The following is a 27,255-nucleotide window of genomic DNA, read 5'->3' as shown; positions in this document are numbered from 1 at the left end:
CCCAACAAACATTTATCAGTTGCAGGTATGTTTGATCTTAAAGGCCCAAGGGTGAAATGCCTCTGACTAGAACCTAATTTTTCTAGATTCTTAACTTTCAGAAGTAGTGAGATAAAATATTTTGCAGCTATAAATCATGAACCCTTGTAGGTTATATATAAAATAATAAAGCATGCAACAGCAATTTTTAGGATGAGGATTCAAAATTGTCTGTATCTTTAAAGGGGTCATGAAAATAAGTCAGAAGCCAAAGATATGAAATTTTGGATTTATTATTAATAAGGGAGAAAATCCACAAGGAAGCCAATGCACAAATTACACAAAAACGTGACACACACACCTGTATATGACCGGTGTAGGAAGCAGCCATTTCCCCTAGAAACATAGCACTTAAATTTAGATGCTCTGGTGGCTATCTCTTTTTATCCCACTGACCACGTGCAGTCTTTAAGATGTGCATTACTGCTCAGCCACCATCATTTTTGCAGTAGAGAGACACTGCATCCGAGCTGCGTTTTTTGGGGGGTGGGTTGCACATGGCTACACTTGTGCCAGAAAATGGTGGGAGTGGTATCTTTCAAACCACCAACCAGGGCTTCCAAACCAGGGGTTCCTAGTGCTTTCCAATCATTGCACTTCCATTGTAAGCTGCAAGCATGCTATTGAGAAGTAGTGGTGACTGCTACTTTAAACGTGGTGCACTTGCTCCTGGACCCACTAATCTGCAATAGTTATCAACCAATTACTAATATATATGGGAAGGCTATTGAGAGGGTCATGACACAGCAGCTGTAGGTGCTCTTGGATGAAATTGATTATCCAGACCCATATCAGTGTGGCTTCAGACCTTGTTTCAGAACCAAATTGACCTTGGCTGTCCGAATAGATGGCCTTCATAAAGAGAGGGATAAGGGGAGCGCAACCTTGTTTCTTCTGCTTGATTTCATTGTGGCTTTCAGTGCCATCAGCCTGGGCATCTTCCAGGACTGGTTCTGTAAGGTGGGTCTCAGGAGCATTTCCATGCAGTGGCTGTTGTCCTATCTGCCAAGTGGATTTCAGGGAGCAGTGATGGGGAGACGCTCTTTTGGCCCCTGGCACCTGTGTTATGGGGAGCCACAGGGCACTGTGCTATTAATATCTATGTGAAGCTGCTGGATGTGGTCATGAAGGGAGTTGGAGCAAAGTGTCAGATGAGACACAGTTCTATTTCACTACAACATATGAATCTGGAGGTGGTGTGCTGGCTGTGGACCAGTGTCTGGGTGCTGTGGTGAGCTGGCTGAGGGCAAATTAACTGAATCTGTAGGTGCTCCTGAATCCGTCTTTGTCACTTGAGGCACAGGCAACCTTGATGACTAGGAGTGACTTTTACCCACTTCGGTTGGTAAGACAGCTACAGTTCCTGGAGAAAGATAGCTTGACCACGGTGGTCTTGGCATTGGGAGAGCAGCCTTTACCAAAGGTGTGATGGGCTTTGAAGACGCTCAAACTCAGGACAAAAAGGAGAAACGTGCTAAGAGGAAGGCACGCTTGGCAAACCCTCACCATGATCAACTCCCACCTGGAAACCTATGTCCCCATTGTGGAAAGACGTGTGGATCCAGAATTGGCCACCACAGTCACTTATGGACTCACTGTTAAGACCACGTTCATGGAAGACAATCTTACTTGGCTATGAGTGATTGCCAAAGAAGAAGACTACAATGCACTCTCTGTGAGGCTCAGCCCAGAAGCTGCAGCCGGTGCAAAAAGCAGAGGCTAGATTGTTGACTGTGGTACCCCACTGAGGAAGCTGGACTGACTTCCAATATGCTAACCGAGCCTTAAGTTAAAGCCTTCTAAATTTGTCTGGCAGGGCAAGAAGCCCAGAATAAAATTTAAAATTCTAACGGATGCAAAGGAAAGAGGCAGATTTGCCCTGCCAGACCTCAAACTTTACTATGAATCAGCAGCCTTTTGCTGGTTGAAAGAATGGCTACTTCTTGAAAACACTGACATTTTGGACTTGGAAGGTTTTAACAATGTATTTGGATGGCATGCATATTTATGGTATGATAAGGTCAAAGCACATAAAGCATTTAGAAACCATGTTGTCAGGAAAGCGCTATTTAATGTTTGGATAAGATATAAGGACTTGTTAGAAAACAAAACCCCAAGGTGGCTGTCACCAATGGAAGCGAAAGCCTTGAGAAAGGTCAATATGAAGGTCAAATGGCCGAAATATTGGGAAATTCTGGAACAAGACGGAGATAGACTGAAATTGCAGAGTTTTGAAAAATTAAAAAACAAAGTGCGAGACTGGCTTCATTATTTTCAGATAATGGAGGCATTTAAATTGGACAAGAAAATTGGCTTCCAGGTGGAAAGATCAAAATTAGAAACAGAACTGTTAGAACCCAAAACTAAGAATTTGTCAAGAATGTATAACTTGCTGCTGAAATGGAATACTCAAGATGAAATGGTAAAATCGGCTATGATTAAATGGGCACAGGACGTTGGACATAACATTATGTTTGCTGACTGGGAACAGTTGTGGACCACTGGTATGAAATTTACGGCATGTAATGCCTTAAGAGAGAATATTATGAAAATGATATACAGGTGGTACATAACCCCAGTCAAGCTTGCAAAAATCTATCATTTGCCCGATAACAAATGTTGGAAATGTAAAGAAACTGAAGGTACATTTTTTCACCTCTGGTGGACGTGCCCAAAGATTAAGGCTTTCTGGGAAATGATATATAATGAATTAAAAAAGGTATTTAAATATACCTTCCCTAAGAAACCAGAGGCCTTTCTCCTGGGCATAGTCGGCCAAATGGTGTTAAAAAAGGATAGAACTTTCTTTATGTATGCAACAGCAGCAGCAAGAATACTCATTGCAAAGTATTGGAAGACACAAGAACTTCCCACGCTGGAGGAATGGCAGATGAAACTGATGGACTATATGGAACTGGCGGAAATGACTGGTAGAATCCGTGACCAGGGAGAAGAGTTGGTGGAGGAAGACTGGAAGAAATTCAAAGATTATCTTCAGAAACACTGCAAAATTAAAGAATGTTAGAGTGAGGTTGGATCGAAAATAAGTGGTTTCCAGCTGTACAGGTTAAAGTTATTGATAGATTAAGATTAAAGATTAGGATTAAAGATGTTTAAGGAAATGGAAATTTGGTACTTAAGAGGTAAAACTTTAATGTTATATTATATTAAGATTAAAGATTAGGATTAAAGAAGTTTAAGTGCTATATATTATATTAATATTAATATTGGGATTAAAAAAGTGGAAAAGAAATTGCTGGACTAACAATTTGGACTGGAATACAAAAGAGGGAGGTATGAGGAAGTCCAGAAAATAAGTAAATTTAAAAACGGAAATGGAAAAGTGATATTGTTTTTAATTGTTTTGGTTTCTTTTTTGTTTTTTTTGTATTTTGTTTTCTGTGTTTTCTTTTTCTTTTTGGATTATGTATTGTGTATTTTTGTATCTCTACTTTTATGTTTTTTATGTTTAACTTTTTTATTGAAATCATAATAAAAATCTTTTAAAAAAAATAATAAACAATTTGGGACCAGGTGACATATAAAGGACTGCCCTGTCTGCACTCCTCAGATGGGGCACTGCTGTAGGTATGGCACGGCCCAGGGAAATGCCTAGTTTATAACTGGGTTTTTCATGTTGTAGCTCCAGTCTCTTAGGAGCCAGCATGAGAAGCAGGTCAGCAATAAAAAACACTGGTGTGAGTGAAGTTAACTCTTTATTCAAAGAAACAAAACAGCTCAGCCCTAGTGGTCCCAGCAACCCATCCCAGTAGGTCTTGCCCCAGTGAGGCAGTTGTGAGGACCGCTCTCTAAGGCTCCTCTCCCAATTCCTTCCCAGGCACCTTAAAGCTTTGTCGTCTTTTTTCTCATTGCTCTGCCCTCTTCATTTCTGTGTGTGTTTAGGGAGACGGGAGCTGGTTGCAGCAGAAGGGGGAGACTGGTTGGTCACTGTGAAAACAGGATGTGGGCTAGATGAGTTTTTGGACGAGACAGGGCTCTTCTTATGCCATTCTGTTCTTATGGGCCAAAGAACTCACCTACGTTTGCTGGTAGACACAAGTCGAGGGAGTCTAAGCTTCTCTCACTGTCCCCATTCCCCCATCAGCCTAATGGAAGCTTTCTTAGTGCATCTGCAGGTGAGACTGCTGTTCTTTTTGTGGCGGGGATGGAAAGGAGCATCTAGATTCTGCAGCATAAAGAGGTACAGGGGCAGCATCCTTAGGAAGATGTTAGTTTTGCTGGCCAGGTTATAGGGAATTAGTGGGAGTCTAGGCACATATAGGAAATCCCATCTGGAGCAATGTTTAGGTGTGTGGGTGAGCATGTGAATGGGAAGACACATCCACAAACGTTGGCAAGTCTCCAGTTCTAACAATGTACTGTGTGTGGCTTGAGTGATGCTTTTGACACAATTCCATGTGACAGGCTCATAAGCAAACTAGGGAAATCTGAGCTAGGTGGAAATACTGTGACTTACAAAACTGGTTGGAAAGTTACAGCTAAAAAAATAGTTTTTAAAAGAATCCAAATACTGTTTTCGTTTGCAGATGTTGAAATGGCGGCTCAAGATATGCAGCAGCCTCTCAGCAAGGCTCCAGTCATTCCAGCTCATCAAACGAGTCTTCCTCCTCTTCCCCACGAGCCGAGTGTGTAATGGCCTTCATCCACCGCTGTTTCAGCTCCTCCGTCTCTGCCACCAACGTATAGACCTGCTTGGACTGCACCAGTTGGAAGATGTGACGGGTGTCGCTCTGGGGCATCTCTTTGACTTGGTAGCCCAGCAGGGGGATGGAAGTGTGAGCCTTGACGTCCTGGGAGGCAAGTGGGAAGAGAGGGGGGATGAGAGGGAAGAGTGGGAAGAGAGGGGGGACGAGAGGCTCAAAAGGAAGCAATTCCAGATGTTCCAAACTGACTCCACAAAACCAATCCAGAGCTGCTCCCTGTTTAACAAGGGGATCATTGTCAACGTGAGCTGGTTTTGCAATGTTTAAGGACTAAAACTATTCATGGCATGCAGCTGCATGTATCTTCTCACTAATGTAGTTATTTCTTGGTTTTTACCAAAGGCAGCCTCAAGAGGCCACTGTAATTTAAGCAGAGAAATAGCAGGGGATGCGGTTGCTTAAGCCTTTCCTCTCTAGCCATTTTTGCACTCAAGGTTTCTCCCAACAGGAACTGCCAGAGGAAGAGCTGGGAGCCTCTGCTCCTGTTTATGGTGGGCCTGTGTAGTGAGCGCTCAGAACAGCAGCTTGGGATATCTTGGCAATTAAGTACCCTCAAGGGATGGAGAACCAGTGTGGCCCCTCCAGGTGTCCTTGGACTCCCACTCCCATCAGATGCAGCCCGCATGGCCAAAGGCCAGGGATGATGGGAGTTGTAGTTTGGCAACATCTGAAAGGCCATAGGTTAGCCACGCCCATTGTGAACCATCTGAGCTTCCACACAAGAACAAATTCTCAATAAGCCCACACATACCTGGGGTGCAGCGTAAATGTACAGCACAAGAGGGTCATCTCGTGGGATCACAAACCAGCCACGCATGCTCCCCTTTCCGTTCTTATCCAACAGCTGCAGGAAACTGCACATCAGGCTCTGCCCCGATATTTCTGCAGACTCTTTCTGCCAATTAAACAAAAACACCACACCATTCCCTTAATGCTCTTTAGCCTAGAGGCTCCTATTGGCTCCTGTGTCTATAGATTGTGATCTACAGAATGGAACACAGCAAACAGTTCTGGGACTCAGCAACACAGCTGCAGATAAAATGTTTTAAATGTGGGGTAAAGTGCAATATACAAATCTGACACTAGGTGGTATAGTGAGCTATGCAAAATTCAATGTGTTTTTCAAAACATTTTTTTAGAAAAGCATTTTCGCAGTGTTTTTTATATGTGTGTAATTTCCACCCTGGTCCTGGTTGCACCGCTGGATAAAACAGGCAGGGAGAATGACTGTTTTCACTCCTTTCTGGGTCAGAATGTAAGGATGGTGCAGTGATTAGAGTGTTGGATTAGGACCTGGGAGACGAGGGTTTGATTCCCCACTTAGCCATGAAGCTCACTGAGTGACCTTGGGCCAGGCACTACCTGTCAGGGCTGGAGTCAGGCGTAGGTCATCAACAAAGCAATAACTCACCCTGGACCAGTGAAGTAAACTCTTTATTCAAGGAAACAATCACAGCTCAGGCCTAGTGGTCTCAGCAACTCTTCCTAGGAGGCCTTGCCCTGATGAAGCACTTGCAAGGACTGAAGGTCCCCACCTTCCCTGTGCCCACTAGGACTCCTCCTCTCCAGGGTCTTTCCCCCGCAGTCTCAGGCTGCGTCTGCGCACAACCACCCTCTGCTCTGCCCATTTCGTTTCTATGAGAGTTCTAGGAGACAAGTGGGAAGGGGAGCTGGTTGCAGCCTCTCTCTTCTCTGCCTCTTGGCCACCCTCCCTCCAGCCTATGCTTCAGCACAAGAGTGTGAACTGCTCTCTGCCATGGCTTCTTCACATTCACTAAATCCTGTCACCTCTCCTGCTGCTGACACCTCCTCCTCCGTGTCTCCCTCTGACCACTAATCCCCTGTCTCTGAGCCTTCTTCCTCTGGGGGTTCCCTGGGGAAGGGGTGTTTTCCTGACTGGTGACTCCCACAACTCTTCTGCATCCAGCCAGCCTATAACACTCCCTCTCAGCCTAACCTCCCTCACAGGCTTGTTGTGGGGAATAAAGGAGGAGAGGGAGAATTACGTAAGCCACACTGAGCTCCAGGGATTAAAAGGTGGGCTATAAATGCAATAAATAAATAATACATAGAAAACCTTCAGTGCCTTGTGTCAACATAATAGGGGCTGGAGGTCTAGTCTATTGGTTTTTCAATCTTCAGTACCATGGACAGAGTCCCTCTCACTCCCTTGTCCCCTGTCTTTCAGCTCCACTTCACACCTTTTCTGTGGCAACCAGGTTCCATCACTATTTCCGGCAGTAAATATGTAGGGCGCAATGAGCAGATGCTTGTAGAGAGCCATTATTTGCCAGGATACTCCAGTGCTTCGTCCCATTCCGTTTGGTGTAAGCATCACCCCCTACTTACTTTACTTGCCTAATTTGAAGAACCTGAATGGACTGAAAGGAGGAAATCCAGCACAGGTGACCAAGCCATGGCTGAAGTGGAGGAAAGGCAGGAAATGGGGCAGGCAATTGACTGAGACAGAGAGGATGGAGACATCTCAGCTCTGCTTCATCCTCACCTCCAAGATGCCTTTATGCCTTGCCTGCCGCTCGTCGGGCAACAAATGCCCTGTCAGGAAGATGTAGCACTCCATGCAGACACGCTTGGGCCCACTCTTGTCGTATTGCAATTCGGCTTTGTACTCGGAGCACCGGCCACACACCACCTGCCTCCAGGAGAGGAACCAAAGGGTTGCTGCAGCATAGATTCACAGAGGAAACCCCCATTCTTCTTTAAACAAGACCTGAACCAAAACTGAACATAGAACTGGAAGAGTTCAGCATCTGTCCCCACCACCACCGGCACCCAGATGCGGCTGGACCAAGCATGGTCGCTCTTGGGATCAGTTCTCTGGACTGGCCCTAAACCAACATGGAGTCCCAAGGCCCTTCCATGTGGCTGCCCTACCCAAAGGAACTCGGAGGAGGTGTACTCACATAGCCGCAGGCCCGGCAGTGGTGCCTTCTGCGTGTGATCGCATTGAAAGGGCCCTTGCAACGCATGCACATGGTCACCAGCTTGTCCCTGATCCACTGAGGAGCCCGCTTGCCCAGCTCATCAAGCTGGCAATGCTGGGGGTAAAGCAGACCATAAGAACATGAAGATATACCCTGGTGGATATGATCAAAGGGCGATCTAATCCAGTATCCTGTTCTCCCAGTGGCCAACTAGGTTCTTTGAGAAGCCTGCAAGTCAATGTCAGCAGGGCTGGCAACAGCATAATGGCAGGGGTAGATCTGCTGTCTGAAGCAAAATCCAAGCTAATGCACAGGCCGCCCCTGCCACAAGCAGAACCTGAGTGCAACAGTGCTTTTGGCAACTTATGATTCCCAGCAACTAGTATTTAGGGATATATCGCCTCCTACAGTGGAGGTAGAACAGAGCCATTGTGGCTAGTAGGCATTGTTGATAGGACTTATCCTCCAGGAATTTGCCTAATCTTCTTTTAAAGCAATCCAGGTTGGGGGACATCACTACGTCTTGTGGGAGCGAATTCTACAATTAAGCTATGCACTGTGTGAAGGGGGCTGGAATCAAAGAACCACTGAGATGGACTCTCTGGCAATGAAGGCAATTATGGCTACAGCTCACAGGGTCCAGGACATGGACAAGTATGAAGCCTCTTCCATATTGCTTAGTACCATTGCCAGAGCCTTGTTAGGTACCTCTTTCTTGCACATTCCACTCCTCTGTCTTGTCCTCCAATCATCACACGCTTTCCATTTCCCTGTTGCAGATTTCAGAATGTTCACTCATGGCCTTCCTATTAGGCAGGCATGTACTGCTTTTAGCACTGGCTCAAAACTTTTTTATTCCAGCAAGCCTACCTAGGCATGTCATTTTAGCATGTCATTTTTGACAAAAGTGTTTTAATATTACCCATTTTATCTTACAATTTTTGTGTAATTTTTTGTGTGCTTTGTATTTTTTTTAAAAAAGACTGCATAAAGCAAGCTGCTTAGTTGTTCTATTAAGTGATCTATACATTTTGTGAAATAATTAAAATACGGTAATACAGGAAATGCTTTTAGAAGTGAGGTGGAGACATGAGGAGGAATAGAGAAGTGGAATGGACCGCCTCAGAGAGTAGTGGACTGTCCTTCACAGAAGGTTTTGGATAGCCATCTCCCAGGGATTCTTTAGCTGTGGGTTCCTGCATTGCACAGGGTTGGACACCTCTACAGTTCTATGATTCTATAATTCAGTGAGTGAGTACAGTCAGGAGGATTACAGTTAAATCTTGCATCTCGGAATCCGGCCCTTGGATCGCCACCTTGAAGGTCCCACTGCTTTTCTCCTTCTTGTCAATGGCAGACTCAAAGGCCTGGAGAAGAAAAGCAGAAGTTGAAAGAAAGCTCTGAGGCTCAAGCCACACATGAATGTGGCAGGTTGAAGCCACATCTGCCCCACTCACTTCTGAAGTATGGGAGTGGGGAGCTGGCAGTCAAGGGGTGCTAAGCTCTCCCCCTCCTCCCTATGCCCATACCAAACGTTACATACGTTTTTCCTCCTGGCATGTTCTTGTAATAATCATCTACGATTTCATTGATTTTGTTAAAAAGGGCAAACACTTTGCCTTTCTCACGGGGCAGGACCTTGACGTAGGGTAAAGGGTAGAAGCATGGGTTACCTTTATCCAATCATTCATCTCTTCCTGGGACCTGCATAGAAAGAGAAGTCACCTGTTAGAGAAGAGTTGTCCTCATCGTTCTGCGTGAGAATCAGAAAAGACAAAATTCTTATGTCAGTTACCTGGTTTGCAGTTCTAGAGTTCGTTGCTTCCCTGATACAAGGAAAGCATAAGGAAACTGCACATCGTTCAGCTCCCGAACCTGCAAGTCCAGATAAGTAAAACAATTAGCACTGATGTGGGTAAAAAGTTGCTGCTGCTGTTTCCCTGATGGCGTCCGCTGCTGTCATATTCAATTTACATCCATACCACTGAGATCAATGGACTTTAGTAACGGGTCTTTCAAGGAGTCTGCACCTCTCACTTAAGTAATGGGATTTCAGTCAGTCTACTCTGAGTAATGCAAGTGTTGGATATTTTCACAAACAAACAGTGAATTTTATTTTTTCATGCTTTGTTCCATGAGCTGTCCTGGTAATTTTTGGAAGTTGAAGGGATGGGCTACAAACTTGATTAAGTAAATAATCAACAAATCAAAGGGAAGAGAGCAGCAAGCAAACACCTGAACCAATCCACATGCAAAAGTTTGGCAGGGAGGGGGAATGGGGACAACTCACCTGAAGCATGCACATATTTAAAAGTCCCAATATAGTCAGATATATGCCATACCCTTCCTCAGGTAGCATTTATAAATATATGGGCCAGATTCAGCTAGCTGTTCCTGCAGGCAAAAGCCCACTCAAAGACTTCTGCTAGCACAAGGGGGCTTTCCTCCCTGCACACACAAACACCCCCAAATTGGCTGAGGGGGGGTTCAGGAGAACCCCCAGAACAGGGTGTAGGAAGAACAGAAGGAATATTGTTCCTTCAAGCAAGCAGAAATGCTTGCACTGAGACTGTGATCTCTTTAGCACCATATTGCATTCCTCCCCTTATCATTTCCCCCCCTACATATGCGTATTGGGGGGGTTTACTCTACTTCCTGCTCTGCTTGTTATATTTTTGTTTTATGTTTCTCCAGATGTCGCCATCCTGTGGAAAAATATGGGGCAGGGCCACCCCCCACCCCACGAGTATAATTAAAGGGAGTAACCTGCAATGAAATTCTCTGACCTTCATGCCCTCCACATCGATCCGGCTGTGCACCTGAAACGCTGCGCCCACTTGGATGACTTTTGGCACACAGTACAGCAGCAAGTTATTGAACTGAGAGAGACAAGAGGTGGGGGAGAATAAAGCCTCGGTGGGAGGGGGGCACATCACGTCTGAACAAAGAAGGGCCAAAAGAAGACAGCAAATGTCAAATGAACCAGTCAATACAATAATGGTTTGTCTCGGTTAATCTCTCCCTCTGAAGACTAGAGACTTCAGAATATGAACCACTCCAAACAAGGGAAGAAGGAATTGTTGCCACCAATGGGTCAGGAAAGAACCCAATGCATTTATCACTTAGTGCTATGCCAGCCTTTACATGACCTCCAGATGTTCTGGACACCAACTTCCATCAGCTAATGAGGTACTTGGCTACTGCGGGGGGGGTGGCATTTATTGTTGGCACAGTTCTCATTCTCCCTGGTTGATTGAAAATCAGAATACAATTATCATTTGGATTATTCACTTCAGAGGCAGGAGGGCAATAGCCCTGCTCCACTGTTGCCCCCCCCCCCAGCAGATGGTATTCATGAACATATCGCCTCTAAGCCTAGATGTTTCAAATAGCCACCATGACTACAGCTAGTGGCCACTAAGTAAATTATCCTCCATGAATTTGTCTCATTCCCTTTTCAGCTCATCTGAGCTAACGTCCACCACCACATCTTGAGGCAGCAAATTCCAAAAATTATTTGGGTGAAGAAGTGCTTTCATGCCAATCAGTTTCATTGGCTGACTGTCTTCCTAGGTTCTAGCATAAGGAGAGAGGGAGAGAAACTTCCCAATCTATTTTCTCCACACTGCACATAATTTTCAGTGCAATCCAGTGCATGCTTACTCTCAGAAGCAAGTCTCATTGTATCCAGTGAGGTTTACTCCCATGTGGATATGCATAAGGCCACAGCCTTTGTAAGCCTCTGTCACAGTCTCAGTCACCTTTGTCCAAATGAAAAAGTCTCAGGAGTTTTAAGCCTTTCTTTGTAGGGTATCAGATTCAAGGCTCTTATTATTTGCCCTTCCCTATACACTATACACGCGGGTGGCGCTGTGGTCTAAACCACTGAGCCTCTTGGGCTTGCCGATCAGAAGGTTGGCGGTTTGAATCCCCACGATGGGGTGAGCGCCCGTTGTTTGGTCCCAGCTCCTTCTCACCTAGCAATTTGAAAGCACATCAGGTGCAAGTAGATAAAGAGGTACCGCTCCGGCAGGAAGGTAAACGGCGTTTCCATGCGCTGCTCTGGTTCGCCAGAAGCAGCTTAGTCATGCTGGCCACATAACCCGGAAGCTGTCTGAGGACAAATGCCGGCTCCCTCGGCCAGTAAAGCAAGATGAGCACCGCAACCCCAGAGTGGTCTGCAACTGGACCTAACAGTCAGGGGTACCTTTACCTTTACCTTTATACACTGTAGACATACCTTGCATATCTTTCCAAACTCCTAAATATTTCTTTCTTTCATTTATCCAAACAGCAGCACAACTTCTCTGAATTGTGCAAAAGAACACAGATGTCCAACAGCGATGTATTGCTATCTTCCCTTCCCACCATCCCCCAACCTGATTAATCTCTTACCAAGAACAGGTATTTCTCTGTTGTGTTGTTGTGCCGGAATGAGATTTTCTGAATGGGTCCCTCTTTTATCAGCTCGTTGGAAGGGTCCACGATGTCGTCTTCAAGCCCCAGCCTGTGATACACCTCCCAAAGGTTCTGGAGTCGTTCCTGCAGGACCATCAGTATTAAGATGAACAAGACAGGGACCAAACAGCTCTGTTGCAAATGTCTCTGGCTGCAAGGAGTCACTCGCATGAGATCAGTGCACTCACCATTTCTGCAATGGCAGCATTGGAGTGTTTGGCTGCAGTGAAAATCATTTCCAGGGCTTCTGCAAAAACACCAGAGAAACATTTAACTCTCAGGGCTCTCTCACACAACCCATTTGCACACCTGTATTCCTTGCTATGGCAGCACTGGAGGGGCGCTCTGTGAGCCTTGGAGTATTTCCCCTTGTGCCCACAGCCCCCATGATAAAATTACATTGGTGCCATGGACTGGTATTTTAATATGTACTAAGAATAAATATGAAGATGGAGCGATCCTGGGTAACCAATAGGTGTGATCAGGTTTTTGAATATTGAATTGAGTCAATTGCATAAATATCATCAGCCCCTTTTGATTAACTGGATGATTGTTCTCCTTGCTTACATATATAAAGGGAATGTAAAAGTAATTACATGTATATATGCATACGTACATTTAAATTTAATAAAAAAGATATAGGTGAACCAGGATCATATTTAGGAGGTGCAGGGAGTTTTCAAAACAATGACGTCAGTGACACATTGATGGACCTTCTATCTTTGTAGTTCTTAAAGCAACAGAAGTCCAGCCCTGAATGGAATGCATGCAGTAAGCTCATTGTCCAATCTCCAACACTTTCCCAGGGTTCTTGCAGTTGCATGGCACTGAGCAGGAGAAGGGAGGCACAAGCCTAGCAGGGGAATTGCAAATCAACCCTGGTATGAAAGCCTTAGAATCACTCAACTAGCAGGTACATGTGTGTCACTGCTAAAGGACAGTCTCCTCCAACCAAACAACTCCTCTGTCAACTTCCTTCTTTGCCCACATCACAGAATGGACCAAATGGAGCTCTTACTCTCTGCATCCTCCCTGTCCGGTGCCTCTGGAGGTAGCTTTCGTATGTAATCCTTCAGAAGGAGTTCATATCTAGGAATTCTCTGCACTGGCTCCAGCATATGATGCTGCAAGGTTAAGTTGGCTGAGATCTCCCGTCTCTGCTCAGGATAGTAACAATAGCAGAAAGAGAAAGCAGAAGGCATCATAGACATGAGTGTATAAACATTAAACTACAGATACTTGGCTGGCCTCACCACTTCACAAACCAAGATGACCATCTACTGCAACCTTCACCAACACGGTGCTCTCCAAATGTTTTGGACTACACCTCCCATCAGCCCCTGGGATGGCTGAGGCTGATGGGAGTTGTAAGCCAAACATCTGGAGGGCACCAGCTGGGTGAAGGCTTATATATCATGTCTTGGTGGTGTAACAGATGGAAGAAATTTAATGCTTTGGTTCAAGTCTTTCTACAGCACAGAGATGGAATATTTGAGGTCCTCTGGAAGCAAGAAATTCCCAGCCACTGCAGCAGAAGGAGTCCAGTGTCTCAGGAAGAACGTGAGACATGGGACCAATGCAATCTTTTGAGACCTGGGGTACAGGGCTCACCAAGAAGCACAGAAAGAACTACAGAGCCTATTATCCCAGCTGAGAGCAGCTGGCTAAAGATTGGTGTAGAAGACATTAGTCACCAGGCTAGGCAAAATGGGTGAAGAAAGGCTAGTCTGGATGGGGAAGGCAGTGTCCTTCCAGTATTTTCTCAAGGAGAAGAAAATGCCTAAGTTCCATGCTACATATATGCATGTACAGTGGTACCTCGGGTTACATACGCTTCGGGTTACATACGCTTCAGGTTACAGACTCCGCTAACCCAGAAATATTGCTCCAGGTTAAGAACTTTGCTTCAGGATGAGAACAGAAATTGTGCTCCGGCGGTGCGGCAGCAGCAGGAGGCCCCATTAGCTAAAGTGGTGCTTCAGGTTAAGAACAGTTTCAAGTTAAGTACGGACCTCCGGAACGAATTAAGTACTTAACCCGAGGTACCACTGTACACAGTTATGGTGTGGGTGGCCTCCCTGATAGAAGCTACCCTGAGTTTTTAAAAAGGTTACTGTGCAATAAGCTCTGAGACCCTTTCTACAAGACCAAGTTCAAGGTGTTACTTTTAGTATTAACAGCTTGAGACCAGTTTACATGGAAGATCATCTGACTCCATATATACCCTCTTGACTGCTCCAGTCTGCAGAACTGGCACTACTACAGGTATCACATAATACTCATTCTGCGTTTGTAAGGAATTAATCTTTTAGAACCCACACTTCCAAACTCCCTGCCTATTGACATCAGGCAAGTGCCTTCACTGTTCTTGTCAGAGCCTGCTAAAAACATTTTTCTTATATGTATATGCTTAATAAAAATTTAAAATAAAATAATAAAAACAAAAAATAAAAACATTTTTGTTCAGGGGAGCCTTCCCAGATATGTAGAATTTTGACATTCATTTTTATCAGGGTTTCTTTATGGCTTAGTGTTGATTTTAATTATGTTTTGAAGGTTTCAAATTGTTTTTAAATTGAGAATGACGTTCTTTCATTATTTTTGTAAACCACTTCAATGTGTTCCCCCCACCCCAAACAAGCAGTATTAACATTTTATGAAATAATAGCAAAACAATTTTCACCTGAATGCTTGAGATGAGTTCCTGGAATGGCAAGGACTTTTCAGACCATGTGGTTATCAGCTCGACTGCCTTGTCAAAGTTCTTCACGTATTCGCTATACATCTTCAGGAAAGGGGCTACCTTCTGGATGATGTCTCCAATCCTGGGATTGGAATTCCTGCAGGCAGAAGCCAAGAGAACAGGTGTACTATTGGCATCTCTGGAAAGGCAGCCAAAACGGTCCAGGGAAGATGCTTTGGGAAATGCCTGCCTGCCTCTATCCCTGGTCTCGATTGCAATGCCCAAGTATCGCTGGCACTGGTTTGTGACATCTGCAGGAGTCCCTGCTGGATACTGCCCAACTTCTACACCATTTTAACAGTACATCACAGCACAAACAATCCTGGCTGTCTCTGTTTAATTAGCATCTTCAGTAAAAAAGAAAAAAAAAGCTAGGAAGTGAAATGATTGTCCTCATACGTCCTCCCATCACAGGAAGACAAACAGATACATGCGAGAAGTACTGCTGATTTAGTTCTTATTTATCTAAGATATTTCCGCATTGCCCTTCATCATATAATTGCAAGTCTTTGTTCTACAAAGGCAAATGTTTGCCAAAGTGCCCTCTGCAGACAAAGGAAGTATGTAATACAAAGATATCTATTGTTTCACACCAAGATTAGTCCTTTGTCAGATGGCACAACCTATAATAGAGATCTATTTCATGGTGGGACAAAGAATCAAGGTTTTAACTCAAAATGACCCTTCCACAGACCTCTTGTACGGTATCTTTTCAGATTCTAGACTTCAAATAATACAACAGTTGGTTTCAGTTGCGTAAACCTTCACCCCACCCCTCTCACTTCCCTTTCCAGGAATGCAATGGGGAAAGGGGTATGGCTGCCATAACTCACCAGTTTTCCATACGTTTCTGCAGCTCTGGCAAGAAAAACTGAGCATGGAACTGGTAAATGGATGAGATGTTGGAGAATATCATTTTCACCACCTCTTCTGGGAATGTTCTTCCACTCCTGGCTTCCTTCAGCAGCTCTGAGAAAAACACCTGGAACCCAGGGATGGACAAAGCTGTCAGTTTTGGGTTTTCTCAGTTGCTCGTTTTTCCAGCCTTAAGTTCAGTCATCTACATTTCTGCATCAGCTTGTGATTTATTCATTTATTTTGCAAATTCACCAGCTTTTTCATGCACTTTTACTTTAACATGCACAATTTTTCAAAGTGAACTTTCCCTTCACCTGTCCCTCTAGAGCAGAGGTTCCCAAACTTATTTGGTTTACCACCCCCATTTCAGGAAACAAAAACACCATTACCTAGCACGCCCCTGTCAAGTAAACTACAGGCAATCCTCATTTTGCACTGGGGTTACATTCTGGACCCCCTGCATGCATCAGCGTGTAAAGCAGTCTGCCTAGCCCCCATTCGACCCTTTCAGTGATGTTTTAGGGATACTTCCGGATTCTGTGACGACCGGTGCGTGCATGCGCAATCATGTGTCAATCAGAAGCACATAAATCTGTTGTCGCCTGTAACAAACCAACCTGATCCAGAAGATGAAGGCGGCTGACATAGGCCTGCTCTGTTTGCAGGAGCTCCAATGCTATTTTTTTCTCTTCTGGCTCCTGTGTGTATAAAGAGAAACTGTTTGATCATGGGGAGCATTAAGCATGAGCCCAGTGGAGTAGATCCTGCTCTCCTGTCAGAGGGGGCACTGCAGATTAGTAGGGCTGGGTTCTCTAACTAAGGCTGTGTTTGTGTGTGTACACAATTATGAATATACATAGGAACATAGAAAGCTGCCTCATACAGGGTCCTGCCATGGGTCTATCTAGGTCAGTATTGTTTACAGTGACAGCCAGTGGCTCTCCAGGATGTGAGATAAGGGACATTTTCAGTCCGATCTGGAAATGCCAAGGACCGAAACTAGGACCTTCTGCATGCACAGCAAGTCCTTTATCACTGAGTGATGGTCCTGTTTGTTTGTTTTATTTGTTCATCTTTAGGTTTTACTGAATTTTTTCCCTCATTTTTCATGAGATGAGTCAGGATTTCCTCTTTCTTTCTTTCTTTCTTTCTTTCTCTTTCTTTCTTTCTTTCTTTCTTTCTTTCTTTTTTTTTTTTTGGAAGCTATTTTTCTGTATCAGAAAACCTCTCATTACCGCTTTACTTGCGTCCCATACTATATCCAGCCCATACTATACCCAGTTTAAAATTCACAGCATGTACCACCTTAAAAGAGAATATAATGAAAATGATGTACCGATGGTACTTAACACCTGTTAAATTGGCAAAAATGTATAGGATGAGCTGTAAAGTATGTTGGAAATGTAAAGAGAAGGATGGAGATTTTTACCACATGTGGTGGACATGTGAGAAAATAAAACTATCCTGGGAATTGATTTATAACAAATTGAAAAAGATATTCAAATATACTTTCCCAAAAAAGCCGGAAGCTTTTTTGCTAGGCTTGATGGGAGAGAAAATAGAAAAAGCAGACCAAAGGTTATTTATGTACACTACAACTGCTGCTAGAACTTTGTTAGCCCAAAAATGGAAAGTACAGGAATTACCAACAGTGGAGGAGTGGCAGATGAGAATGGTGGATTACGCGGAACTAGCAAAACTGACCTGCAGGATCTGAAACCAGGAGGAAACAAAATTCCAAACAGATTGGAGTAAATTTATGGATTATATAAATAACAACTGTAGAAACCTGAAGACTGAAATAAATCTTACGACGTGGACTGGATAAAACAAGAAACAGCGGAAAGGAGACTGAAATAAGAAAACCTGTTGAAGGGAGGGAGGGAAGTCAGTGCTCGACAGAGTGTTGGGTAAGGAAGTGGGTAGATGATTGCTGAATATTACTGTATTTTGTTTGTTTGAAATGAAAAACCAATAAAAAGCATTACAAAAGAAAAACAGGCGCAGGAGGAGGGAAAGATAAGTCAGGCAGGTGTAGAGTCGAGGGTGTGTCCACCCCCAGGGGTGGAGGTGTCTTCGGCCTCCTCAATATCTGCTGGCAGGGGGCCGAGACCCCTCAATATTGAGAGGGCAGAGGAGGCCAGCATGGTTCAGTGGCTAGCTCCTCCTGAGCTTAAGAGAGGAATTGTGCCGTGCTGGGCTCCAGAATCAGCCTTCTCCTGACAATGCGATATCATGCATGCACCGCATTCATGACGTCTCACACACACGATGCACGACACCCCCCTCCCCAATCTTGGGCACAATACGGCACCTCTGGCTGCCACACCTCCTCCTCCTGCCCCCACCTCTCGTGCTCCACTCTCTCCCAGGACCAGAAGAGGACTGGAGCAGAAGGAGCAGAAAATGGTTTTGCGTAGACAAAGTCTGCACCTGCTTGGGGAGATGCATCAGCTTAGGTTGTGGGTGGGGCCTCTCCGTTGCTGCAGCTGCCTCGTTGGGCGCACACCTAGGAACAGCGGAGAGGGGTTGGGCTGATAGACATGCCATTTCCTCACTCTAGACATTGCTTGCCTGACAGCGCCAGTTGCCCAGAACATTGGCCCTACTCTACATGATCTGTAACAACAACAACAACAACAACAACAACAACAACAACAACAACAGTAATCTGGTAGTTAATGACCTGGTTTCCGCTGCTGCTGGAGTCTGTCCTGAGGCTTGCCTGGAAGTCTGCATCTTGTGGAATCCTCCAGTTGCCTGCACTGATCTTGCCACGGAAAGAGCTGAGACACTTGACTGTGAGCCCTCTGGGAGCCTCTCGTGGCTCCATCGCTGATTCTGCACGGCAGGGCATTTGGCTGTGCTGTACAGGCATTTGCTTAGCTTCGCTCATAGCTCTTCTGCTAGTCGCAGGTGGAAGCAGGTAGGACACCATGAGATTCGGTGCTCTCAAGCAGGGCCCAGACTGAGGAAGGACCTGCTCCTTGCTGGGACTCGGGCAAGCTCTAGCCACAGAAAAGACAAGCAGTTTTAGAATGACATTATTCAGCCCACTTCTGCAAAACACAGTGCACAGCCAAGCAGTCTGTGTGGTGAGATCCAAAGCAAAAGCAAAACATTCAGAGGCAACATAGGGACCAAACCATCATTATTTGCACCTCTCTGAGTTTTACAGTGCTGTTCTCCAGCACTAAGGGGCAGGAAATGTTCATGTCACTGAAAATAACATTCAAAATCACACTATAGTAGGGGAAATGTAAATAATAGGGAAAATACACTGTGTTAAAATGTACGTGGGAGGCAAAATTGCCTTTCAAAAAAGAGAAATTAACACTGAAATGCTGGCGAGTTCTCATGAGGACTTTTTTGTAAAAATGTGGGGAACTGAACTTTAGTTTGGAAAAATGAGAAACTGAAACAAACTAGGATTGACAGTTTTACCCACATCTAAATACAGGCAGCTGTATCGTGACTGCCTATTTCCTCCTTCCCACCTAACCAGTAGCTGGGGGTGGGGGGTGGGTTAATTTACATCCAGAAAACAGAACTAAAATAAAAGATTAAGCAAAAAACAACAACAACCAGGAGATCAGATCTCTAGCCTCCCACATCCACATCATGATCTGTTTGGGCCCTGGGGAACAGGGACTTCTGAGACAGCAACAAAAGCTCTCCATCCTTAGTTACACAACAGCATCAGCAATTGTAGCTGAATAACTAAGATTGCAAAGATATTAATTGTATGAGTTTGAGTTGATTCATTGATTAATGCACTGATTGCAAACATTTTTAATGCTGTCTTTGGGGTGGTTTTTGGTGGTTTTTTTGGATAATGCATGTGTCACAGCAGACATCAACTTAGAAGAGGCATACTATTGTACCTGAGAGAAAACGAGAAATGCATGCTGTCTGCAGAGTTTTTCTTTTTTAAATAATGGGTGAGATCTGCCTACCAGTGGAACAGGCTTCTTCTTGTGCAAACAGGCCATTCCTTTCCTCTCCTTCTCCTGCAGCTGACATGCACTCACAAAATTTGCTTCAGATGGTTGGGGAATGCATTAGAACAGATTTTTAGGGCAGCAAGCTGCAGGCAGGAGGTCAGAAAGAGGACACCCCACAACATAAGCAGAAGTCCGCCCATGTGACATTGGATTTCATCATTTATTTTCAAAAATCTGCACCCAGTTAATCTAGGGCACCTTTTTTTGGTACCTACAAAAATATTTAACAGTGCAACCCTACACCAGAAAGTAAGTCCTGTTGAATTCACTTTCACAGGTAAGTGGGTAATAGGACTGCAGCCTAAATCACTAATCAGTTGATAAACATTGCAACCCTGTAAATAACACAATAGGCATGGATGCATAATGCATGTACAAAAGCTTTGCATCCATTGTATGAAGACCATCATGCCTACATATGTGAACAGTGTACCACTGGACACCAATACATTGGCCCATGAGAAGCTAAAAAAACTAAACAGTTTGCCTGTCTTCTCTTTCATAGAACTACTTGTGCCTCTTGTAGACCAAAACATCATATGAAAGCTATGTACCTGCACATTAAGGGACATGATGTAGTGCTTAGAGCTGTGTTTCTCAAACTTGGGTCTCCAGCTGTTGTTGGACTACAACTCCCATCACCCCGACCACTGGTCCTACTGGCTAGGGATGATGGGAGTTGTAGTCCAGCAACAGCTGGAAACCCAAGCTTTGGAAACACCAGGAGTGCCGGACAAGGACTTGGGAGCCCAGGGTTCAAACCTCCACACAGCCATGAAGCTCACTGGGTGACTTTGGGCCAGTCACTGCCTCTCCGCCTAACCTACCTCACAGGGTTGTTGTGTGGAGTAAATGGAGAGGGAGGGAACCACGCATGCCACCCGAAGCTGCTTGGAGAAAAAGTTGGGCTATAAATCAAATAAATAAACAATCCCGAGAACTGTAATCTACCCCTCACAGAGCTATTTGCCAAGGCCCTTAAAAACTACAATTCCCAGGATTCTTGCAATGGGGAGGGGATGTGCTTTAAAATGTATGATACACAAGGGCTGAGGAAGTCTTTTTCACATTTACATTGAGAGTAGCTACTGAAGGCTACATCCTCTTTTCTGTTCCACAATCAGCTGTCATAACTATCCTTAAGCTTCCTCATGTATCCAAAAGTCAGCTTTTATTTCCTCTTCCGAAGCAATGTTTTGCCTTTCCAAAACAAGCCACAGCTCAAGATTAACCAGAGGCAGCAGTCTTGCTAAAGGGACAACCCCCTCTGGGCTGACGTAGGGAATGGGCAAGTTAAGGAAAGGAGCTGGTAGACTGTTTGCATGTTCCCCACCCAGAGATCACAGCGCATGTCGTGGGGCCAGAGAAGAAGGCAGATTCTGCCTGCTGCCCTCACCCTCCTGCCGTCACACATTCAGCAGAAAGCCTGAAATAAGCCTTTGCAGGGCTATAGCTTTGTTGCACAGTGGGAACTCTGCGCCATGAGGGTGGCAGGTTGCCTGAGGAGTCTATGTGCCTTTACAGCTGTCATTGCACAGAGGTGCTTTTCGGAATTTCTCCCCTGAACGCCGGAGGTCAGGGAGTGAGGCCAATGGGCAAAAGCCACCCTTCCCTCTGCACATCCCATAGAAGCATGGAGAAGATCTGAAAAGGGCAATAGTTGCCAGGAGATGACAACAGCGCTAAAAGCAGATATGCTGCAGGTGTAATATATCATGGCAATTTAATTTCAGGGTGTATACTCAAGAACATGGATCCAAGAGATTTTAGAGGCACTTCTCAAGGCAAGATGCCTGGCAACCTAGAGTGGTTGCTGACGGAGAAGTATGTGTGCTTGAATATAAAAGAAGCATAGGTACATATTAAATAACTGAGGGAATAAGCTCCTCTTTTCTAGTCTACTGTCTATGGAAAATATGGGCTTCTTTAAGGTGTAAGCTTCCTTCAGTTTCCCCTTGATAGCTCAGTTGATGGAGCATGAGGTACTTAATTTGAGGGTTGCATTGGGCAAAAGATTCCTACATTGCAAAGGATTAGACTAGATGACTCCTGAGGACCCTTCTAACACTACAATTCTATGATTCACTTGTGATTGAATGAAGTTTGTGCTTGGGAGGTTTTTTACACTTTGAAGAAAATATCACAGTAATATCACACAGATACATTTAAAAAGGTAGTCCTCTTCCCACTAGTGTATTCCAAATTGCTTAGGGCCTATGAAAACACCACAGGAATTGTTAAGTTGTGGGTGAACATATCAGACGACACAGCGATTCTTCAGCAGCTCTTGTTTATTCACAGGCCAGAACAGAACTGAACTGAAGGGTTCAGCCAGCCTGCTTATATAGAGCTCCACTACAACGCAACAGTAACCACTTTCTGTAACTAGCCAATCACTGAATGTCACTTTCAATCCCTTATTTGCATATGTGGACCTGAGTGAAAACTATCTACTGTATCCCCCTGCTGGCCCAGGGTGAGAACTTCAGTACATAACAGGAATATTCTCTCTCCCCGCCGCCATCAGCACCTTTTCTCAGAGAAACTTCTCCTGTTGTTCAGTTTACCTTGGAAGAAAGAAGCTCCCAGGCAAATGGAGCCTTTGACCATTTTGTCTTGGGTGTTTCAAGGGTTCTACTTTACAAATTCAGCCCTTAAGAGTTCCACCAGGTCAAGCGCTTAGAAAACGAAGGTGACAGTCAAACTGTAGGGTGGGACTGGTATAATGAAGCCAAAGAACTGGAAGCAAGAGAGGCAGTGGGTACGTCACGTCCAAGAAAGCAGGGAAGCCTGCCGGAAGCGCCAAAGCCATTTCTATCCCTGAACCTTTCCATGCAATCAAGACCATCCACAAACAATTCTGCTTCTGTTCCAGCTTTTGACTGCTCCTTTGTGAGACACAGATTGAGAGGGAGAATATAGTCTCCTCGCTCTGCGTATACTAAGAAACAGGAACAGCAGCTTCACAGTGTGCTAAGGAAGCACAGTAACAAACACAGTGAAGCATAATTTCCCCTGTTTCATTTGACACATGAGGAGAGGGAGACACTGAAGGGAAGGAAGCGTTGCACTGAGATCAGGCAACAAAACAGTGGCAGGAGAGCAGGGCTGCCCTTTTGCCAAGTCAGGCCATTGGTCCATTTAGCTCAGTGTTGCTGACACTGACTGGAAGCCGCTCTCCAGGGTTTCAGGCAGGAGTGCTTCCCTGCCCTACCTGAAGATGCCAAGGGCTGAACCTGGCATCTCTGCAAGCAAAGCATATGCCATACCACTGAGCTTCCCCAGGCCTTCCCACTTCCTACAACTGTAAGCTATGTGAAGATGGAAAGGAGGCTCAGCGAAGTCAGGGTGTGACTCCCATCAACTCTCAGGACTATTTCACAAGGGGCATTCACATATGCTTTTGTTTTGTAGTCCTTTGCATGGTGTGTGTGTTTTCTCATATCTGCATGATGAAATCATGCCAGTTTGCAATGTAACTCTAATGCGGAGGTATAATAGAAAAGAAGGATGCCAACTTAAAAAAGAAAGTGCAAAGCCACATCTGGACTTAGGATGCCGCAAAAAGACAACCAGATGGCAGTCTTCATAAAATCCAAATCCATTAAAATATAAATCAGGCTGATATCTTTTCATCTGACAAATAGCGCAGAGTCCAGCCACCGGATTTATCAGCAGAAGGGATGCAGCATTTCAGGGGTTTACGTGGAAATCCCTTCCTTCTCTGAGCCACTGCAGAGTGCCAGGGCTCTTGAGAGCAATGGCGTCAAATCCCCCTGGAGTTTTCTGTTGGTTCTTAATTTGTTTTGGTTTTACTAGAAAATGCCCCTTCTTCATTTTGTACAAACCTGTGCTCCGATTTCCCTATTTAGCACTGAAATATCATGTTAGCAATGGATGAATGTATAGGGGAACTGTCAGAGTGCAGAAAAACTTGGCAAAGGGGGGGGGTACCCCACTGGATGCCCAGCGAACAGCTGTGGCCAAAAATGTGCACCCATTTAATCAGTAGATCGGAGTTATCTACAGTGAGACATGCAATGGTTACTGTATAATATGTTCTGCATGCAGCTGCCTTTGAAGGGCCTCTGGAAACTTCAGGTTGGTGCAGAATGCAGAAGCAAAGGTGCTCCCAGAAACACTGGTGTGTGGACATATTACTCCACTATCAGAATAGCTGTGCTGGTTGCCAATACATGTCCAGATTCAATCTGAAGTGCTGCTTGTCACATCTGAAACCCTCCATGGCTTGAGCCCAGGGTACCTTCACCCACAATATCCTGCACAGACAAGCTCATAGAATTCCATTTAGGTGAGTGTCTGAGCTGTCAAAGAAGACAGGGAGCACTGAGGTTTCCTGGCAGAGGAAATGGCTTTGCTCACTCTGTGGCCAGCACTGAAGCAGATTGGGCTACGGAAGGAGAGCGCTCCTCCGCAGCTTACAGTAAGCTTGTATTACTTATGAGAAAATAAAGAGTAACACCCACCCACATTGATTTCTGCTTCTTACTGGCAAAGCTTCCACACTTCAGCAATGTGTCAGAATTATGCATGGATTGCAACACTATCTAGAACGGTTTAAATGACCTTTTAGAACAGGGATGGGGAACCTTTTGCCCTCCAGATACTGTTGGATTCAGTCATCCCCAGCCAGCATGCTCAATGGTCAGAGATGATGGGTGGGGGGAAAACATAAGAATAGAATAAGAGACTGTCGGATCAGGCCAATAGCCCACCTAGTCCAGCATCCTGATCTCACAAATGTAGCCAAACAGGCTAGCCACCCCATTATTTATTTTTAATTATTATTTATTAGGAATATTTTTTAAACAGCTAAGCATCACAACAACGGCGTAGTAGTAGTAGTAGTATACAACAATGAAAATGAAACAGCTAAAACAGATTTTAAAAATAAGAAGAAGAAAAAGATGCTGCTCCACCAGTAAACGGATCCTGCTGGGACAGCCTGTTAAAACTAAAAAGTTTTCGGCATCTGACACAATACTGCTTTTTACCCTGAAGTCCACAAAGTCTGAATTTTCTTCTTAGCCCTAGATGATTGTCTCTGTGGGACACAGCAAAGGCAAAGCTGCTTGTATGACTGCAAATTCCTCATTACACTTCCCAGTATGGTGTGTGGCTGCAGACCACATTCCCAGGTGACAATTTGGATTGGCACTGAGGTCTCTGGGAGTGACTCTGAATGAGCTTTGCAGTGTCCATGACTCAGGCACATTCTCTGCCAGAGGCAGGAATCAGGGGAATTTAGCAATTTGGTTGCCAAAGGATTATCAGAATTAAATAAACAGCAAAATCATAGGGGTTTTTTTTTAACCATGCTACTTGAAACGATCCTTACACAATTTCTGCTCTTTAAAAAACTGATCTCTCTTATAACATCTCCAGGGGTGCGGGGGAGAGAGAGAAGATTTATTGTACCTGAGTTTCTCAAACGCATCCACAAGGTTAACCACAGAGGTGGCTGTATAGCTCTGCTCCTCCATCGTACTGAGACCTGTCAGTCTGAAACGTGACTTGCCGTTCTGAAGTAATGGTCAAAGCAGAACCCACACCGAGGATGAACTGTGATTTTTTCGCAGCTCAGTCTTTCTGTTGCTTGAGGTATTTCTGAATAATTTCTTTTGAACCACTGGACAGAATATTCAAATTACTGAACAGTTTGCAAGCAAACTGGTGCCTTCAGTGGTGTGTAGGGGGGAAACCCTTCTGGTTTACCATAAATAGGAAAAAAATATGAGGAAGTACTGAAAAGCAGAGCGCTGGCAGAAAATGAGCAAGATTTACAAGGGTATGCAAGGAATGTAAGCCTCTTATTAAGTATATGATTTTATTTTTTAAGGAAATGTATCAGAAGTGGTCTTTTCATTTAATTCTGGCTCTGCCTTGACTCTTGTTTCAGTCATGCACTGTATCTAATATTTTCTGCTGCAATACAACTTCAACTTGCAATTCCCACCTCTCACCATCAGCAATGCAAGAAAGAAAGAAATTACAATTATTTGTGACAGAATAACTAATTACATATGTAGAATGTAAGATTTTCAGGATTTTTGTAGTCCAAAACATTTGAGGAAGGCTGCTCTAGTCTAGAAAGTATTTACACAGTATCCTGTGCTTGACAAATTTGAACGCCAGGGGGCTCCATACAGCTACTCCAGCATGTATAATATTAGGCAATTCCCAGCTATAGACAATACTGTACATATATAAATTGGCAATTCAATTGCCTACTCTACAGACAGAACTTCCTGGTTACTTCTGACACCACTGAGAGAGAAATTCTCAGAGGACTAAAAGTAGCAACTGCTCAGAGGAGACAATTGGAAAATTCAGGACTATTATAGTTTTACCTAATACACTAGAGAAGACAGGTTTCCATGCTCCTTCTCACTCAGATCTTCCTATGTGAGGAAAACTTGAGATTTTTATTTTTTATTTTAATCTAAAAAAGTGCTCTGCCAATGTTTTTTGCACCAGACAGGAAGGGAGAAGTAAACTGTCCAATATTATTTCCCCTATATTGCGGATATAGAAGGCATGCTGAGGTAAACAACAGATTACAACAATTCTGCAATGTAGAGCAGTATCACATCCATTTCTGCAGACTGAGGCAGAGTGGCAACTCTTGCATATCCAGTTAGCAAGCAGCAGGAATGAGATGGAGTTAGGTGGCAAGTGATCTCCAAGTTCCCTGCAATTTAACCCCACACATTCTCCCCATATTGCAGATTGCCATAAACCACTGTATATTATCATGGGCACACCCAGGATTTTTGTTAGGGGGCAGGCTTTTGTTGGGAGGGGAACAGAACCTCAGATTTGTATTGATTTATATTGATTGGGGGAGGGGGAAAGCTGCCCCCACCCATGTTTATTATGATCTCCAATTGTGGGTGAGATGTATAGATACTGGCTTAACAGCAACTCTATTAAAAATACTTTAAGAAACTGTCCTGTTTTCAGTCTTTACTGATGAAATAAATACAGCTGCTAGTACAAATCTGTGGTACAAGCACACTTGGAAGACTGTATATTTCTGGTCAGCGCACCTTACAAGGGACACTGATGATACGGAAGGGGGGGCATGTCTTCTTCGCCTTCTTCTTGATCTCCGCAGGCAGCTGGATCGAGGCGGGTCGGGGCTGCTGATTCTTCTAGACCTGTCAGCAGCCTTCGACATGGTCGATCACGAACTCCTGGACCACCGCCTTGCCGACGTGGGGATCCAGGGCACAGTCCTTCAATGGCTGCGCTCGTTTCTCTCTGGTCGGGGACAGAGGGTGGCACTTGGGGGGGAACTGTCATCCCGCCACTCCTTGGTGTGTGGAGTGCCCCAGGGTGCGATACTCTCCCCGATGCTTTTTAACATCTTTATGCGCCCCCTCGCCCAGCTTGTCCGGAGTTTTGGGCTGGGCTGCCATCAGTATGCTGATGACACCCAACTCTATCTGCTGATGGATGGC

General features: G+C 44.7%; 1 protein-coding gene across 2 annotated transcripts; it reads right to left on the bottom strand.

The window, feature by feature from the left end:
- Nucleotides 1-3,736: 3,736 nt before the first annotated feature.
- Nucleotides 3,737-26,855, bottom strand: FGD2 (FYVE, RhoGEF and PH domain containing 2). Of its 2 annotated transcripts, none has more exons than XM_081010809.1 (16): nucleotides 25,211-26,855; nucleotides 18,454-18,775; nucleotides 16,385-16,465; nucleotides 15,743-15,891; nucleotides 14,850-15,006; nucleotides 13,185-13,323; nucleotides 12,355-12,413; nucleotides 12,104-12,250; nucleotides 10,495-10,587; nucleotides 9,504-9,583; nucleotides 9,382-9,412; nucleotides 8,983-9,075; nucleotides 7,688-7,822; nucleotides 7,270-7,416; nucleotides 5,515-5,658; nucleotides 3,737-4,850 (listed from the first exon to the last, which is right to left on the bottom strand). In XM_081010809.1, exons 1-16 carry the CDS (start codon nucleotides 25,273-25,275, stop codon nucleotides 4,638-4,640), a joined length of 2,055 nt encoding a protein of 684 aa, XP_080866935.1. In that variant the 5' UTR covers nucleotides 25,276-26,855; the 3' UTR covers nucleotides 3,737-4,637. The 2 variants fall into 2 exon arrangements, with proteins under 2 accessions (XP_080866935.1, XP_080866936.1); XM_081010810.1 differs by lacking the exon at nucleotides 25,211-26,855 and adding an exon at nucleotides 19,652-19,824.
- Nucleotides 26,856-27,255: the final 400 nt, after the last annotated feature.

This window comes from Podarcis pityusensis (genome assembly GCF_964106645.2).
Source record: "Podarcis pityusensis genome assembly, chromosome: 6".
NCBI lineage: Eukaryota > Metazoa > Chordata > Lepidosauria > Squamata > Lacertidae > Podarcis > Podarcis pityusensis.
The sequence above is the reverse complement of the archived record's forward strand: the minus strand, read 5'-3'. Positions and strand labels throughout refer to the sequence as shown.

What these genes read in the sequence shown, in the direction of transcription:
- FGD2 (XM_081010809.1), bottom strand. Translation starts at nt 25,275, where the DNA reads ATGGAGGAGCAGAGCTATACAGCCACCTCTGTGGTTAACCTTGTGGAT. An exon ending in AACTCATCTCAAGCATTCAG is followed by an intron (nt 13,324 to 14,849) that starts GTGAAAATTGTT and finishes TATCCTGAGCAG; the next exon opens with AGACGGGAGATCTCAGCCAA. An exon ending in CCGAGATGCAAGATTTAACT is followed by an intron (nt 7,823 to 8,982) that starts GTAATCCTCCTG and finishes CTTTACCCCCAG; the next exon opens with CATTGCCAGCTTGATGAGCT.